At 34.9% G+C, this 13,784-nt stretch overlaps 2 protein-coding genes and 1 pseudogene across 2 annotated transcripts; all 3 read right to left on the reverse strand.

Moving 5' to 3' along the window:
- Nucleotides 1-3,939: 3,939 nt before the first annotated feature.
- LOC141818338 (sodium/hydrogen exchanger 1-like) lies at nt 3,940-5,940 on the reverse strand. Its single transcript, XM_074705859.1, has 6 exons — nt 5,758-5,940; nt 5,545-5,663; nt 5,003-5,100; nt 4,446-4,505; nt 4,297-4,343; nt 3,940-4,221 (listed from the first exon to the last, which is right to left on the reverse strand). The coding sequence occupies exons 1-6, from the start codon at nt 5,938-5,940 to the stop codon at nt 3,940-3,942; spliced, it is 789 nt and encodes a 262-aa protein (XP_074561960.1).
- A 782-nt stretch (nt 5,941-6,722) lies between these two features.
- Nucleotides 6,723-9,282, reverse strand: LOC141818340 (alpha-humulene synthase-like). Its single transcript, XM_074705860.1, has 7 exons — nt 9,139-9,282; nt 8,801-9,059; nt 8,362-8,734; nt 7,869-8,087; nt 7,484-7,619; nt 7,133-7,381; nt 6,723-7,048 (listed from the first exon to the last, which is right to left on the reverse strand). The coding sequence occupies exons 1-7, from the start codon at nt 9,247-9,249 to the stop codon at nt 6,755-6,757; spliced, it is 1,641 nt and encodes a 546-aa protein (XP_074561961.1). The 5' UTR covers nt 9,250-9,282; the 3' UTR covers nt 6,723-6,754.
- Nucleotides 9,283-10,274: 992 nt separating this feature from the next.
- On the reverse strand, nt 10,275-13,533 carry LOC141818339 (alpha-humulene synthase-like; annotated as a pseudogene).
- Between the last annotated feature and the right edge of the window lie 251 nt (nt 13,534-13,784).

The raw sequence follows: 13,784 nt of genomic DNA on the forward strand, positions 1-13,784 counted from the left end.
AAATATTTTTATTGTGATCATAATTATTATTAAAATTAATATTTTTATGGTACATAATAACTAATTTTTATAATATTATATTTTTAATTACAATAAAATAAATAAATATTATGGTGGTAATTACTTGCACTATTTTGGTTAATTATGGTGGAAATAATTACAATAAATAATCAAAATAAATATTACAATAAATAAACTTGCACCATTTTGGTTAATTATGGTGGCACACAATTTTGGTGCAAGCTGTTCACTTGCACCAAAATGGTGCCAAATTTGGGATATCCATTATTGGAGTTTATTTGGTATTTTTTTTACACCAAAATGGTGGAATAGGGCATCTATTGGAGATGCTCTAATGAGCTAGTCGATGTGTAGTTTGTGTTTGAACGGCGTTAGATTGGTCAAATTTGGCCGTGAGAAAAGTCAAAACCCGTAATGAAGTAATTAACCCCTTTTCTACAAAAACGGCGCAAATAGGAAGCCTCCTGCAACTTGTGCTGCATGCTTTCCTCATTGTAGTAACACGTGTCGACTGTGCATTCGAAAATAATCTTCTGAGACGCATGCAAATTGGAAATCTTCATGCAGACAAATTATGTTACATTCTTTTCTTTTTCTAATAACATGTGCTCGATTATGCATTTTGAAAATAATCGTTGAACTCATTTTCCGTCCACACGTGGCAAATAGAAAAATCAAATACCCGTGCATGAACACTGTTGAGAAAAATATGGAAAATATATTAAAAATGAATGATTGAGACCTGTGATTAGTTATTGTTTTGAATGATATTATTGCAATATTAAAAATGGATTAGTAGTCTAGCAAATGAAGTATTGGTTAATTGTAAATTTGAATATTCCAAAAACATTACTTAATCAGTCCAATTTCATAATTGAGTTTTAAACTCTTTATTTACTCGAATAATAATATTAATTAATTATTATAATTAATTTTAAATATTCCTCATAGTTCGACCTCAAATTATATGGAAAAAGATAAATTATAAAATTAATTTATAATTAATCCCCAAATGACTAAGGAGTGAACGAAATTTATTCGAAGATCTATCATCTCTACAAGTAAACTTTTCGTGGGGACAAATTCATTACTAAAGTTCAGCGATCAACTTCACTGATCGAGTATTAATAAATTAGCAATCCATGCACAGCACTGTTGTAATTATTTGGCATGTAGCAAACCACTGTTTACAGTAATGTAGAAATCATTCTTATAACTACATATTTCTGTAGTAAATTAATATTTACATACAACTCGCTGTTTACAACGCTGTAGTAAGCACTGTTTACGATTGCGGTAGTAGGTCACTGTTCACAACCACTGTAACATATGGCTTACGGTACGAAGGCACTGTAACATATCACTGCTCACAAGTGTTGTAGCAAATCACTGTAGCAGTATTACATTTTGAGTCTGAATAAATCCTATCAATCAATTTTAATTTTAACAAATTAAATTCTCATCTGACCACATTCTATTAAGATTTTCTTTATTCAATATTCGATGAATATTGACGTGTCGAGTTTTGCTAACACGGCTGTAAACAGTGATCTGCTATAGTGTTGTGAACAGGGATTTACTACCGTAATCATAAACAGTAGCAAACCACTGTTTACAGTAATGTAGAAATCATTATTATAAACAAGGACAAATACAGAAATTATACATGGGGAGACTTAATTAGAGTTGATGGGAATACTTATTTTCACCGCAACATCTTACTCTCCTTCTCTTTCTCACTTCACCGTTGCAGGCAGGCGGCAAAGTCGATTGTTTTTTGTCTTCTCCAAAGACGACATTCAACATCTGTTACTATCGAATATTGATCTCACTATCTCGATATATTCTAAATTACTATTTAATATTTGTTACTATCGAATAAATTATTTGTTGTTTGCTAGACTTAGGGCGAAGGACAACAAGATTAGACAAAATAAAAATTGGAACATCCTATTATGGGATGAAAAACTTCTATGGTGACTTATTCTTTCCACTATTGGTATTTGACCGAAGACTAAAAATAAAATAAGCCAAAAGACTAAATGATAAATCAAACAGAACAATAGAAACTCTAGTTCTTCCATAGCTTTTTCTTGCCCATCCTTGAAGTCGAACACTTGTTTCACAATGCTGCACAAGAGTTCTTTAACCACATACTTCTGTGACACGGACACCCATGCCTTGCACTGGAAATAGTTTTTGTTGCACTGGAAATAGTTTTTGACATCTGCGCTCCTGTATATCTTATTGGCCAGCATTGTTTTGCCCAAACCACCAGGACCAACAACCGAAAGGACAACGCGAGCGGTTGAAAAATGATAAATCTTAGTCTCATGGATTCAATCCTTGTGATGATGAAAATTTTTCATCGACCATCAGAGTAAATCGGAAAGCGTATACAGAAAATTCTTACAAATGTGCCATAGTTGGGGATCGAACCGTGGGTCCCTGGGTCACAATCCGGATGTCTTACCGTTGCACCATTGCCCTAGAGACAACGCGAGCTGTTGAACTTATGTCAAACAGTTGCCTTTTGATGCATTTCATATCTTCATCAAAACCGACAATGTCTTCTTCTAGTTCGAATCTGTAGATGTAATGATTTATTAGAGTATAATCTCTCTTAATGTGAAAATTCATGCGATCATGAGTAAGAGATGTCTTCACTAAGTTTTTGTTCTAACCTAATTATTGTTGGGATCGTCCCGGTGTAATGTGCATGTCTATACGTTTCGTAAACGTTCGCAGCAGAATTTACAGATAATTAAAACTAATATTATCACAACACACGCATGGCAAAAGCAGAAAATAACATGTACAAGGCATGACAAAAAATTAAAATTTTTCTGAATAACAATTATTCTGTGCACAAATAAAATTTGCAGAATAAGAAATTATTCTAAACATGTACTTTTTCCGATGACGATTTGAGCGGGCTTGATATCAATCGAGCGGTCTTCGTCGGAGTCTCACTTCTACTAGTGATCCACGCCAAGCTCTCGTCTGGACAGTTTCGGAAGCCACAAGTCGCGTCATCGTCTTCGGTACTAGCCGATGATCGATGACAATCAAAGCGAGAGAAGTTTATTCCGGAAACCACGCTACAACGTTTGTCACGATCATTCTAGGACTTTCTAACTATCACCGAGAATCGTATTCTCGATGTAGTTATCGGTAGTCAACCATTGACCGCCGATTTGGAACAAATAGTCAGAATATTTCCGATAAAGATAGAACAATTTCTCCAGAAAGCTTCGTAAGCTCCCGGAAAGTTGACAGGTCGGAAAACCTATTCGATGATCGGATACGATTTCCGATAAAGATCGAACAACGAATTTTGATGATAAAAACCCTAATACATCACTCCTTTACACAGCCAAAACCAAAACTTCACATGCCCGAACAGAAGACTTTCTCATCTTCTCCTTCACGGTCAAACCATAGGAAGTTTGGTTGAAGCAGCCGTCCGAACAGAAGACTTTACCCTCTTCTCCAAACAATCCAGCAGCATTCCTCCTCTTATCCTACGCAGCCGAATACAGAGGCAATCCGGCAGCATTGCGATTGGAGGAGGTGGTTTGACTGGAGAAAACCCCCGATCTGCTGTAGCGAAAACGGCAGCCAACCTCCCATGCAGCCGAGCAGGGCGGCGCTCACAGGTGCAACTCCTTCTTGCAGATGAAGAAGAAGAGCAGGGCATCCTATCGGCGGGCAGCTGCAGGCTCATCAAACCGATGACGCGAAGGAGCAGCACTCGAGCTCCTCTGACCAGAAACGCGAAGGAACAGCGGTGGGTGACAGCTGCGGCGGGCTAAGTCCATGCTTCTGGTCGTTGATCGCGATTCCCTCTTGCGGTGTCTCGGCGGAGCAGCGAAGCGCCTAAGACCGCAATTTTGGGAACGAAGATGGCCGCCTTCTTCACACGCGGCGGTCGAGCAGCGAAGAGGAAGGAGGGGCGGCGAGATTTCCTTCTTCCATCGTTTCTCCAAAGATGGAAGAACATACAAAAGCTCCAAGGAGGGTGCTGGTAAGAAATAGATATCCAAAGTTCGCCAAAAATTTCAATATGATTATGGCATCGATGTGAACAAGATCAAAGTTTTGAATTGCGTTGAAGAGCACAACGGATGTAGCATCATTAACAACACCTTCGCCAAATACCAAGCTATATAATAGAGGTGTTTCATCTTGATTGAGAATCTGTTTTGGAGACATCATGTGAGAGTTGAATATTTACTGTTCAGCTTAAACTAGTAAATCCAGAAGCCTTATTACCTGCAAGGTGCACACAGAATCCGTGGCAGAAAATATGGCACCTATTGCTGCATGAACAAAAGCAAAGGAATAAGTCAGAATGGGAAGTTATGATAGTTCACTAGGATATAGGGAAAACAAAGATGTGTTATAAATAAAATAAAAATTACCAAGAAAGTCTGCAATATCCAATGAGCCAATATCCATTTCCTTGAACAATGCAACTACACCTGTGTTTAACACCAAAGAAAGAAAAGGAAAGAAAAGATGTAAGTGACACTTCTCAAATAAATGTTTGAACACCAGAACAAACACCAAAATGGTAGTTTCTAAAGAGTGAAAACATTTGAACAATTGAACTGATTATTCGAGAGCTTCAACTGGCATAATTGTCCTTTTTTAACACATAAAAGACTGAATCAATAGGCATGATTAACGTTGCTATGCAGTGCCTCACACTAAAAATAATTAACACTTCTGTTCCAACTTCAGGTAAAATTTATGACAAACATTTTGAAAGAAATCTTGAATCTCTCGTTTTCAAAAGGCAGTGCACTTTTGTTAAAAGAAGAAGAGCTTTGCACAACACCAGGAAAAAGGAAAAAGGAAAGATTGGCTTGGCTATCACAATTCTAACTCTATGAAACAAAAGGAAACAACCAAAGAAGATGATCTGGTAACTGAGCATTCAGATAGCACATCCGACAACATGACTCTGAGAACTTACCGAAGGAAATTATGAAAAATGAGATTAATGTCCCAACTGCACCGAACAACATGATTGTCATGAAATTGCGGAAAAATTGTTTCTTTTTTACTTGGAACCTGGAAATAAATAGAATTTAACAAGTCAATCTCAAGCTCAGTCGTGCTAAGTACAGAGGATATTTTCTGGTCACAAAGAAACCACAGCATCAAATGTCAAAGTACAAAATGCTATACCGTTAGTGGCTATAGAATGGAAACATGTTGAGAATGTTGTCTATCAGCTCAATTGTGAAATAACAATAAGCTTTTAGCCGAAGCAGCAAAAAAAAAACCCACAATTGGGTCATATCAATACGTCCAGAATAGGTTAAAAAGAAGATTGAAACTAGACAGCTAAAAATCCTCTATTTGCAACTCGTAGAATCATCTCAAGATCTGGTATACTGAAATGAGAGAATGAATAATCAAAATAAAGATAATGCCAAGCCATTCAAAGAACATGAAAGGAGTATGCCATCTTCTTCCTATTTAGAATAAATAAATAAAGAGTAAAAAAAATACCCGGCATTGAATATAATGGGAGGGAGAAGGTAGATGAAGAAGAGATCTTCACTGAACACGAAGATGTGCGAGCTCTTCCCTTTGGTCGTCAGCAGAATGACGGCCCCCGTGCAAACTCCCTGAACCAGCAGAGGAAACAAGGGAGAAGGGACTAAGTAATCCTTCGAGTCCGGATCGAAAAAGAGACAAAAAAGGGGGGCGATCGGAACTCACGATTACAAGAGCGGTGATTGATTCGTTTATCCATCGGCTCTCCTCCAGAAGGTGCCCGATCACGATGCATCCGCAGAGCAGCGCAACGAAGATGTTGATGGACACGACAGACGCGTGGTCCGAAGTCGCCGACACTATGCCCAAGCGAGCGAGGTGATGCGCAAAAGCCAAGCCGAACCCCATGGAAGCTGGCCCTCCTCCTCCTCCTCGCTGTTGCCGAAACCCTGAGAGGATCAAAGTTGCAAGGCACCGATTGGCCAAAACTGCAGCGGGAGAGGCGGGAACCTGGTGGATCACGGCCCCGAGAAGTCCATAGACGCGACCTCTCGGCTATTGGCGCGCTTTCCACGAAATCGGAGGCTAAATCGAGAAAGGAAAAGAAAGGCTTTTCGTGGGGCGAGCAAAATTAGAAAATCCATTATAAAAACAGCTAAAAAAGATAATTTTTGGAACGGAAATCTAGCAAAGAACGAAGGGGATCGCTGGTCTTCGATCGAGCAACGGGGAGACGACGGCGAGGAAGCAGAATTTCGAGCAACGGAAGGCGACGGCGAGGAAGGAGGAGCACCAGGAGACGGGAGACGCTTTTGGCGCTTCTTTCCGCCTCGTCGGCTTTATATTTCGTCCCGCGTTCATGCAGCGCGAAATAATAAATAAATAATAATTTAATTTGATTACAATTCAGGATTATTTTCATCATGACCCTCGAAATTCTATTAATATCAAACTAGACCGTCAAATTCAAGAACTAAAACTAATCAACCAATTAATATATAAAAAAAACTAGGTGAGAGGGGAGCAACAATAGCCATAAAAGAATTGAAAATTAAAAAATAAAAAATAAAATAAAATTGATTCATTGAACTAAAAGAAAAGAGTAGATGTTTCACATTATTATTTTATTTTTTTCTCACATAAATCACATATTAGGGCATTGCCCTGATAAGACATACTCTTCTTACTAAGATTTATTTATAGAAGAGTGGTCTAGATACTTTTAAATAGGAAAGGATTCAACCAATATGAGAGAGACATTATCTTTCATCCTAGTGTTGGAATTAGTATAAGTATCATTGTGCTTGTATATGTCTTCCATGGCTCTTGAAAGGTTCAATATTATTTCAATTAAAGGTCGAGCCACTTGCGTTGGACGGAGACATTCCTTGTTCAAATCCTTCCATGCTCGCTCCACCATCACTTGTAACTTCTCGCGTGCCACTTTGGTGCTCGTACCGTATTCTTTCACGTAACTTTCAACTGTTGAAGCTACATGGTCTCTCTCTTGCTCCAACTACAAATTTTTAGAAAATTTGTTAGATATTAATGTTGATAAACTTTTTATCAAAGTAAATGATTGGAACTAAAAAAATAAAACCTCGTGTGAAGTTACATCATCCATAAGTCTAGAAATTATAGTGCAAGATTTAAGGATCTTGGGGAAACTAGCAACCCATTCAAATGCCTCTTTTGTTGCATCTTCTCCCAGACCTACGTAAGAGGCACATGTAACCACAGGATAACCTGTGGATTTCAACGAAACACATAGATGTTCCTCGAGTGATGGCACATATCCTTCCGCACCCCATTTAGCTTCTTGGAAATAAGATCTTGATAGAACTTTTATCTAAATGAAAATTATAATATGGAAAACAAATTTAACCTTCATATGATTATTAAGTTGATAAGAGCCAATATATAATGCTATGCTATATATTGAAGCACATACTTCCTCTTGAAGATATGATACGCGATACTTCTCATTGGGTTCTAGTTCATCTTCAAAATCTTTGCAAGTCTTTAATAGTTTGAGATAGAAGTCTTTTAAGTATTCTGGTACATGATCAACAGCTTGAGGTTCCCACCTAAATATAAAAAAAAAAAATATATGAAAAATATAAAGCACCAAGGGAGAATTAGCCAAATCAATATGAAAAAAAAAATCTAGAAAAAGTTTTAACTATTGTATTGTTAGTATTTTGGTGTCTATATCTATGTGTTATCTTCAAATGAATTTATTTTGCTAAGTTTTACTTCTATGTATGGATAGCACTACAATTATAATGTTAAAGGAAATAAGAAAATATTAAAATATAAATAAGCTAAAAACAAACCTTTCAATTGCCTCGGTTAATAATCGACTCTCTTCCAATGTGCTGTAGTTATCATAGATGTCATCCATAATTGACATGAGGGAAATAGCCTTGGAAGTAATTAATCGTGCACGAGAGTATTGAGGTTCAAAATACACCGCAACTATCCAATAATAACATTCCACCACTCGATCACGAGCAAATTTTAAAGACTTAACCAGTGCTAAATCATTCCACCATCTTCACGAGTATGTCATTCAAAGTTTGTGCACATATAGAAAATAAGTCAATTAGTTTAAACCACAAACACAAAACTTATAATTAGACAATTAATAAAATTAATCAATTATGATAATGTATATTAATTAAGTATAGCTCAATTTTTAATTAACTTGTATATTCTTTAAAAGTTTAGATTATTTCCATCTCTCTATTTATTTATATAGAAAAAATGCAAATATAAAGATTATATTATTTTGTGAATATTCATAGACACGGTAAATAATTTACTTACATTGAAATTTTTTTCGCTTCCTCTTGATGAAGAGATTGTAGTAGATTGAAATCCAACTTTGCAAGTTCTAATATAGTATCATTTCGTGTTGCATTCTCTTGATAAATAGGTATATATTTTCTCACCAAGAGCCTTCTAATTCTTCGACATAATGGCGTTTCAAGGAAAAGAGATACCTCTGTTGCTAAAGGCGGCTCAAGTTCACTCAACAAAGATTCAAGTTGACGCTTTGTAAAAGAAATAGCTTCGTCAAGTATAGTCTCATCGTGTGTTCCAAGATAAGCCGCATTGTATAAGCTTAGCAGCCCCTTTACCTCTCCATTCAAGGTCGACAAAAATCTTCCCTTATCATCTTTGAACTTGTTAAAAACATCTACAAGAATGGATATTAGGTTATAGCATGGTGGTAAACAATTTAACTAATTTTATTTATATATACCTGCAGATAGATAATATCCATGTTGCCTAAGCAACCTAAATTGAAGAGAAACTTCGTAAAGTCCATAATTCTCAGCATCAGTCTCATAAATCAATCTTAGCGCCACAACTATTTCTTTCTCAAAATGATAATCCAATCCAAGAAGCTGAATCGAATCAACCAAATTCATAATTTGCAATACATCACATGTTTCCTCGAATAGGTTTCTTACTCGCTCTTTTAGCTCTTCCACCCTTTTCATCATTCTCTGGGTGGACTCCTACATCATCCAAACACATTAGAAGCTAGCACAAAGCAAAAAAATCATGGACAAACATGAGAGGATCATAAAGCACCACCTCTTCAAAGGCTAGACCGGAGTCCCGGATGAAATAGTCACCCCAAACGCTAGGGTGATATTCGGCCGACTTACGAATTATCTCTTCCTTGCCATTAACAAGCTGGGCCATCGATTGCTTCTCCAAATGTGACGATCGACTTGAGGAATTGCTCACTTTGACATTTGGTGCCTAATTCTCCTTGCTACTTATAGTAAAAAATATGTGTGAAAATCATTGTTTTAATGAGTTAGTTGATGTGTAGTTTGTGTTTGAACGGCGTTTGCTTGTCAAATTTTGACCGTGAGAAAAGTCAAACCCCGTAATGAAGTTTAACCCCTTTTTTTTCAATAATGGCACAAATTGGAAGCCTCCTGCAAACTTGTGTTGCATGCTTTCTTCAAAACTGCTCATTCGAAAATAATCTTCTGAAACGATGCAAATTGGAAATCTTCATGCAGACTTATGTTAAATTCTTTCCTTTCGTTATAATAACATGTGCTCGATTATGCATTTAGAAAATAATCTTTGAACTCATTTTCCATCAACAACTGGCAAATAGAAAAATCAAATACTCGTGCGTGAACAGTGTAGAGAAAGATATGGAAAATATGTTAAAAATGAATGATCCAAAGCCTTTGTTGGTGGGATGCAATCAAATTAAAATTTCATATTAAAAATATATTTAAAAAATCATAAATTTATAAGAGGACAGATATCTTTATTGATATGAGACTTTTTAGATAGAGCTCAAGAACAAAACTATGAGGATTTCGTCGGCTTTATATTTCGTTCCGCGTTCATGCAGCGCGAAATAATAATTTAATTTGCTTAAAAATTCAGGATTATTTTCATCATGACCCTCAAAATTTCTATTAATATCAAACTAGACCGTCAAATTCAAGAACTAAAACTAATCAACCAACAAATATATAAAAAAAAACTAGAGTGAGAGGGTCAGGGGAGCAACAATAGCCATAAAAGAATTGAAAAATAAAAAATAAAAAATAAAATAAAATAGATTCATTGAACTAAAAGAGTAGATGTTTCACATTATTAATTAATTTATTAAGACATACTCTTCTTACAAAGATTTATTTATAGAAGAGTGGTTGATACTCTTAAATAGGAAAGGATTCAACCAATATGTAACCAACTCACCTAGAGAAAGGATTCAACAATATGAGAGAGACATTATCTTTCATCCTAGTGTTGGAATTAGTATAAGTATCATATTTGTGCTTGTATATGTCTTCCATGGCTCTTGAAAGGTTCAATATTATTTCAATCAAAGGCCGAGCTATTTGTGTTGGATGATGGAGGCTTTCCTTGTTCAAATCCTTCCATTTTTGCTCCACCATCACTTGCAACTTCTCGCGTGCCACTTTTGAGCTTGTACCGTATTCTTTCATGTAACTCTCAATTGTTGAAGTGACATGGTCTCTTTCTTGCTCCCGCTATAAATTTTTAGAGAAATATCGTTAAATAAATATTAATATCATCAAAGGAATTATGATTGGAACTAATGATTAGCTAGTACCTCGTGTGAAGTTATATCATCCATAAGCCTACAAATTATACTGCAAGATTCAAGGATCTTGGGGGAACTAGCAACCCATTCAAATGCCTCTTTTGTTGCATCTTCTCCTAAACCCACGTAAGAGGCACAAGCAACCGCAAAATAGCCGGCAGGTACGAAACACATAGATGTTCCTCGAGTGATGGCACATATCCTTCCACACCCCATTTACCTTCTTGGAAATAAGATCTTGATAGAACTTTTATCTATATATATGAAATTGTTTAATGGAAAGACAAATTTAAACATTTATATGATTATTAAGTTGTTAAGAGCCAATATATAATGCTATGCACATACTTCCTCTTGAAGATATCATACGCGATACTTCTCATTGGGTTCTAGTTCATCTTCAAAATCTTTGCAAGTCTTTAATAGTTTGAGATAAAAGTCTTTTAAGTATTCTGGTACATGATCAACAGCTTGAGATTCCCACCTAAATATAAAAAAAAGATCAAAAAATATGAGGTTATGCTATTCGTATAGCACCAAGGAGACTTAGCCAAATCAATATGAAAAAAAAATCTAGAAAAAGTTTTAACTATTATTGTATTGTTAGTATCTTGGTGTTATCTTCAAATGAATTTATTTGCTAAATTTTTACTTCTATGTATGGATAGCACTACAATTATATTGTTAAAGGAAATAAGTAAATATTAAAATATAAATAAACTAAAAACAAACCTTTCAATTGCCTCAGTTAATAATCGACTCTCTTCCAATGTGCTGTAGTTATCATAGATGTCATCCATAATTGACATGAGGGAAATAGCTTTGGAAGTAATTAATCGTGCATGAGAGTATTGAGGTTCAAAATACACTACAACTATCCAATAATAACATTCCACCACTCGATCACGAGCAAATTTTAAAGACTTAACCAGTGCTAAATCATTCCACCATCTTCGCACGCGTATGCCATTCAAAGTTTGTGCACATATAGAAAATAAGTCAATTAGTTTAAATCACAAACACAAAACTTGTAATTAGGCAATTAATAAAATTAATCAAGTATGATAATGTATATTAATTAAGTATAGCTCAATTTTTAATTAACTTGTATAGTCTTTAAAGTTTAAATTATTTCCAACTCAGAGCCGGCTTTAGGCAGGCCTATGCCTAGGGCCCCCAATAAATTGGGGCCCATTTTTTAAAAATATTAATTATATATATATATATATATATATATATATATATATATAAAGAGAATAAAAAATTATTAATATATATCTTTATTAGATTTTGGAGAGATTTGGCATGATCATTAGATTTTATAGCGATTTGGCATGGTCATTGGATTTCATAAAGATTTTGGCATAATTCCAATATATTTAATATTTCTCAATTCTTAAAACTCTAATTTTACTAGTTTCTTTATATTCCTCTCCTTCTTTTCTTATTAACCTAATAACCTATTTTGCTAACTTCAAACATTTTACTTATTTGATAGCTTATTTTCTCTTCTCAAGACATTTTCGAGATCATCACAAGGGGTGTAAGGAGAGGAACGATCAGAATTAAGATCTTTTATTACAGATGTTTTGATAATCTTAAAACCTAAAGATATTGTCTTCCTTATTTCCCTATCAAATCTTTTTTTTATGCTTCTGTTAATTTCTTATTTTCTTATCAATGATTCCTATTATAAACTTGTAATCTTATTCGCAGTTAATATTGTTAGTAAATTTTTACAATATAAAGATATGAACATTAATGTATTAGATCAATTAAAAGGTCTTATTTCTTTTTTGAATGAGTATAGAGAAAATGGATTCATATATGCTATGATTTCTGCTAAAGAAATTACAAATGAAATGAATATAAAATTTTAATTAATAATTTTGCATCTCAAAAAGTTAAAAAATTTAATTTTATATAAAAAATTATTTTTAAAATTAATATTTTAATTTATTTAAAAAAAATTTAAACCCACCATTGTTGGTCTCAAATCCGAATAAAAAAAGATAAAAGATTTTTTAAAAATAATAATAATTATTTTAAAAAAATATCGCCTAGGACCTCCCGGAGGCTTGAGCCGCCCCTGTTCCAACTGTCTAGTTTATCTCTCTATATATGCAAATATAATGATTATATTATTTTGTGAATATTCATAGACGCAGTAAATAATTTACTTACATTGAAATTTTCTTCGCTTCCTCTTGATGAAGAGATTGTAGTAGATTGAAATCCAACTTTGCAAGTTCTAATATAGTATAATTTCACATAATATTTTCTTGATAAATAGGTATATATTTTCTCACCAAGAGCCTTCTAATTCTTCGACATAATGGCGTTTCAAGGAAAAGAGATACCTCTGTTGCTAAAGGCGGCTCAAGTTTACCCAACAAAGATTCAAGTTGACACTTAGTGAAAGAAATAGCTTCATCAAGTATAGTCTCTTATGTGTTCCAAGATAAGCCGCATTGTATAAGCTTAGCAGTCCTTTTGCCTCTCCATTCAAGGTCGACAAAAATCTTCCCTTATCATCTTTGAACTTGTTAAAAACATCTACAAGAATGGATATTAGGTTATAGCATGATGGTAAACAATTTGACTAATTTTATTTATATATACCTGCAGACAGATAATATCCATATTGCCTAAGCAATCTAATTAAATCGAAGAGAAACTTCATAAAGTCCATAATTCTCAGCATCATCAGCCTCATAAATCAATCTTAGTGCCACAACTATTTCTTTCTCAAAATGATAATCCAATCCAAGAAGTTGAATTGAATCGACCAAATTCATAATTTGCAATACATCACGTGTTTCCTCGAATAGGTTTCTCACTCGTTCTTTTAGTTCTTCTACCCTTTTCATCATCTCCTACATCATCTAAACGCATTAGAAGCTAGCACAAAGCAAAAAAATCATGAACCAACATGAGAGGATCCTAATTAAAACACCACCTTGTCGCGGGCCAGATCGACCGGAGTTCCGGATGAAATAGTCACCCCAAACGCTTGGATGATATTCGGCCGACTTACGAATTATCTCTTCCTTGCCATCAACAAGAAGCTGGGCCATCATCAGTGATTGGACGATCGACTCGAAGAATTGCTCAGTTTTACACTTGGTGCCTAATT

Source organism: Curcuma longa, unplaced genomic scaffold, assembly GCF_044706935.1.
Source record: "Curcuma longa cultivar G26 ecotype Majalengka, Jawa Barat unplaced genomic scaffold, ITB_CL_G26_1.1 contig_24418, whole genome shotgun sequence".
Classification (NCBI taxonomy): domain Eukaryota; kingdom Viridiplantae; phylum Streptophyta; class Magnoliopsida; order Zingiberales; family Zingiberaceae; genus Curcuma; species Curcuma longa.

Excerpts from the sequence above, each read along its gene's own strand:
- LOC141818338 (XM_074705859.1), bottom strand. The coding sequence starts at position 5,940 with ATGGGGTTCGGCTTGGCTTTTGCGCATCACCTCGCTCGCTTGGGCATA. Across the intron at positions 5,101-5,544 it reads CCCATTATATTCAATGCCGG|GTTCCAAGTAAAAAAGAAAC; the intron begins GTATTTTTTTTA and ends ATTTATTTCCAG. Across the intron at positions 4,506-5,002 it reads ATTTTTCATAATTTCCTTCG|GTGTAGTTGCATTGTTCAAG; the intron begins GTAAGTTCTCAG and ends TGTTAAACACAG.
- LOC141818340 (XM_074705860.1), bottom strand. The coding sequence starts at position 9,249 with ATGGCCCAGCTTGTTAATGGCAAGGAAGAGATAATTCGTAAGTCGGCC. Across the intron at positions 8,088-8,361 it reads GAAGCGAAAAAAATTTCAAT|ATGGTGGAATGATTTAGCAC; the intron begins GTAAGTAAATTA and ends ATACTCGTGAAG. Across the intron at positions 7,620-7,868 it reads TTAACCGAGGCAATTGAAAG|GTGGGAACCTCAAGCTGTTG; the intron begins GTTTGTTTTTAG and ends TTTTATATTTAG.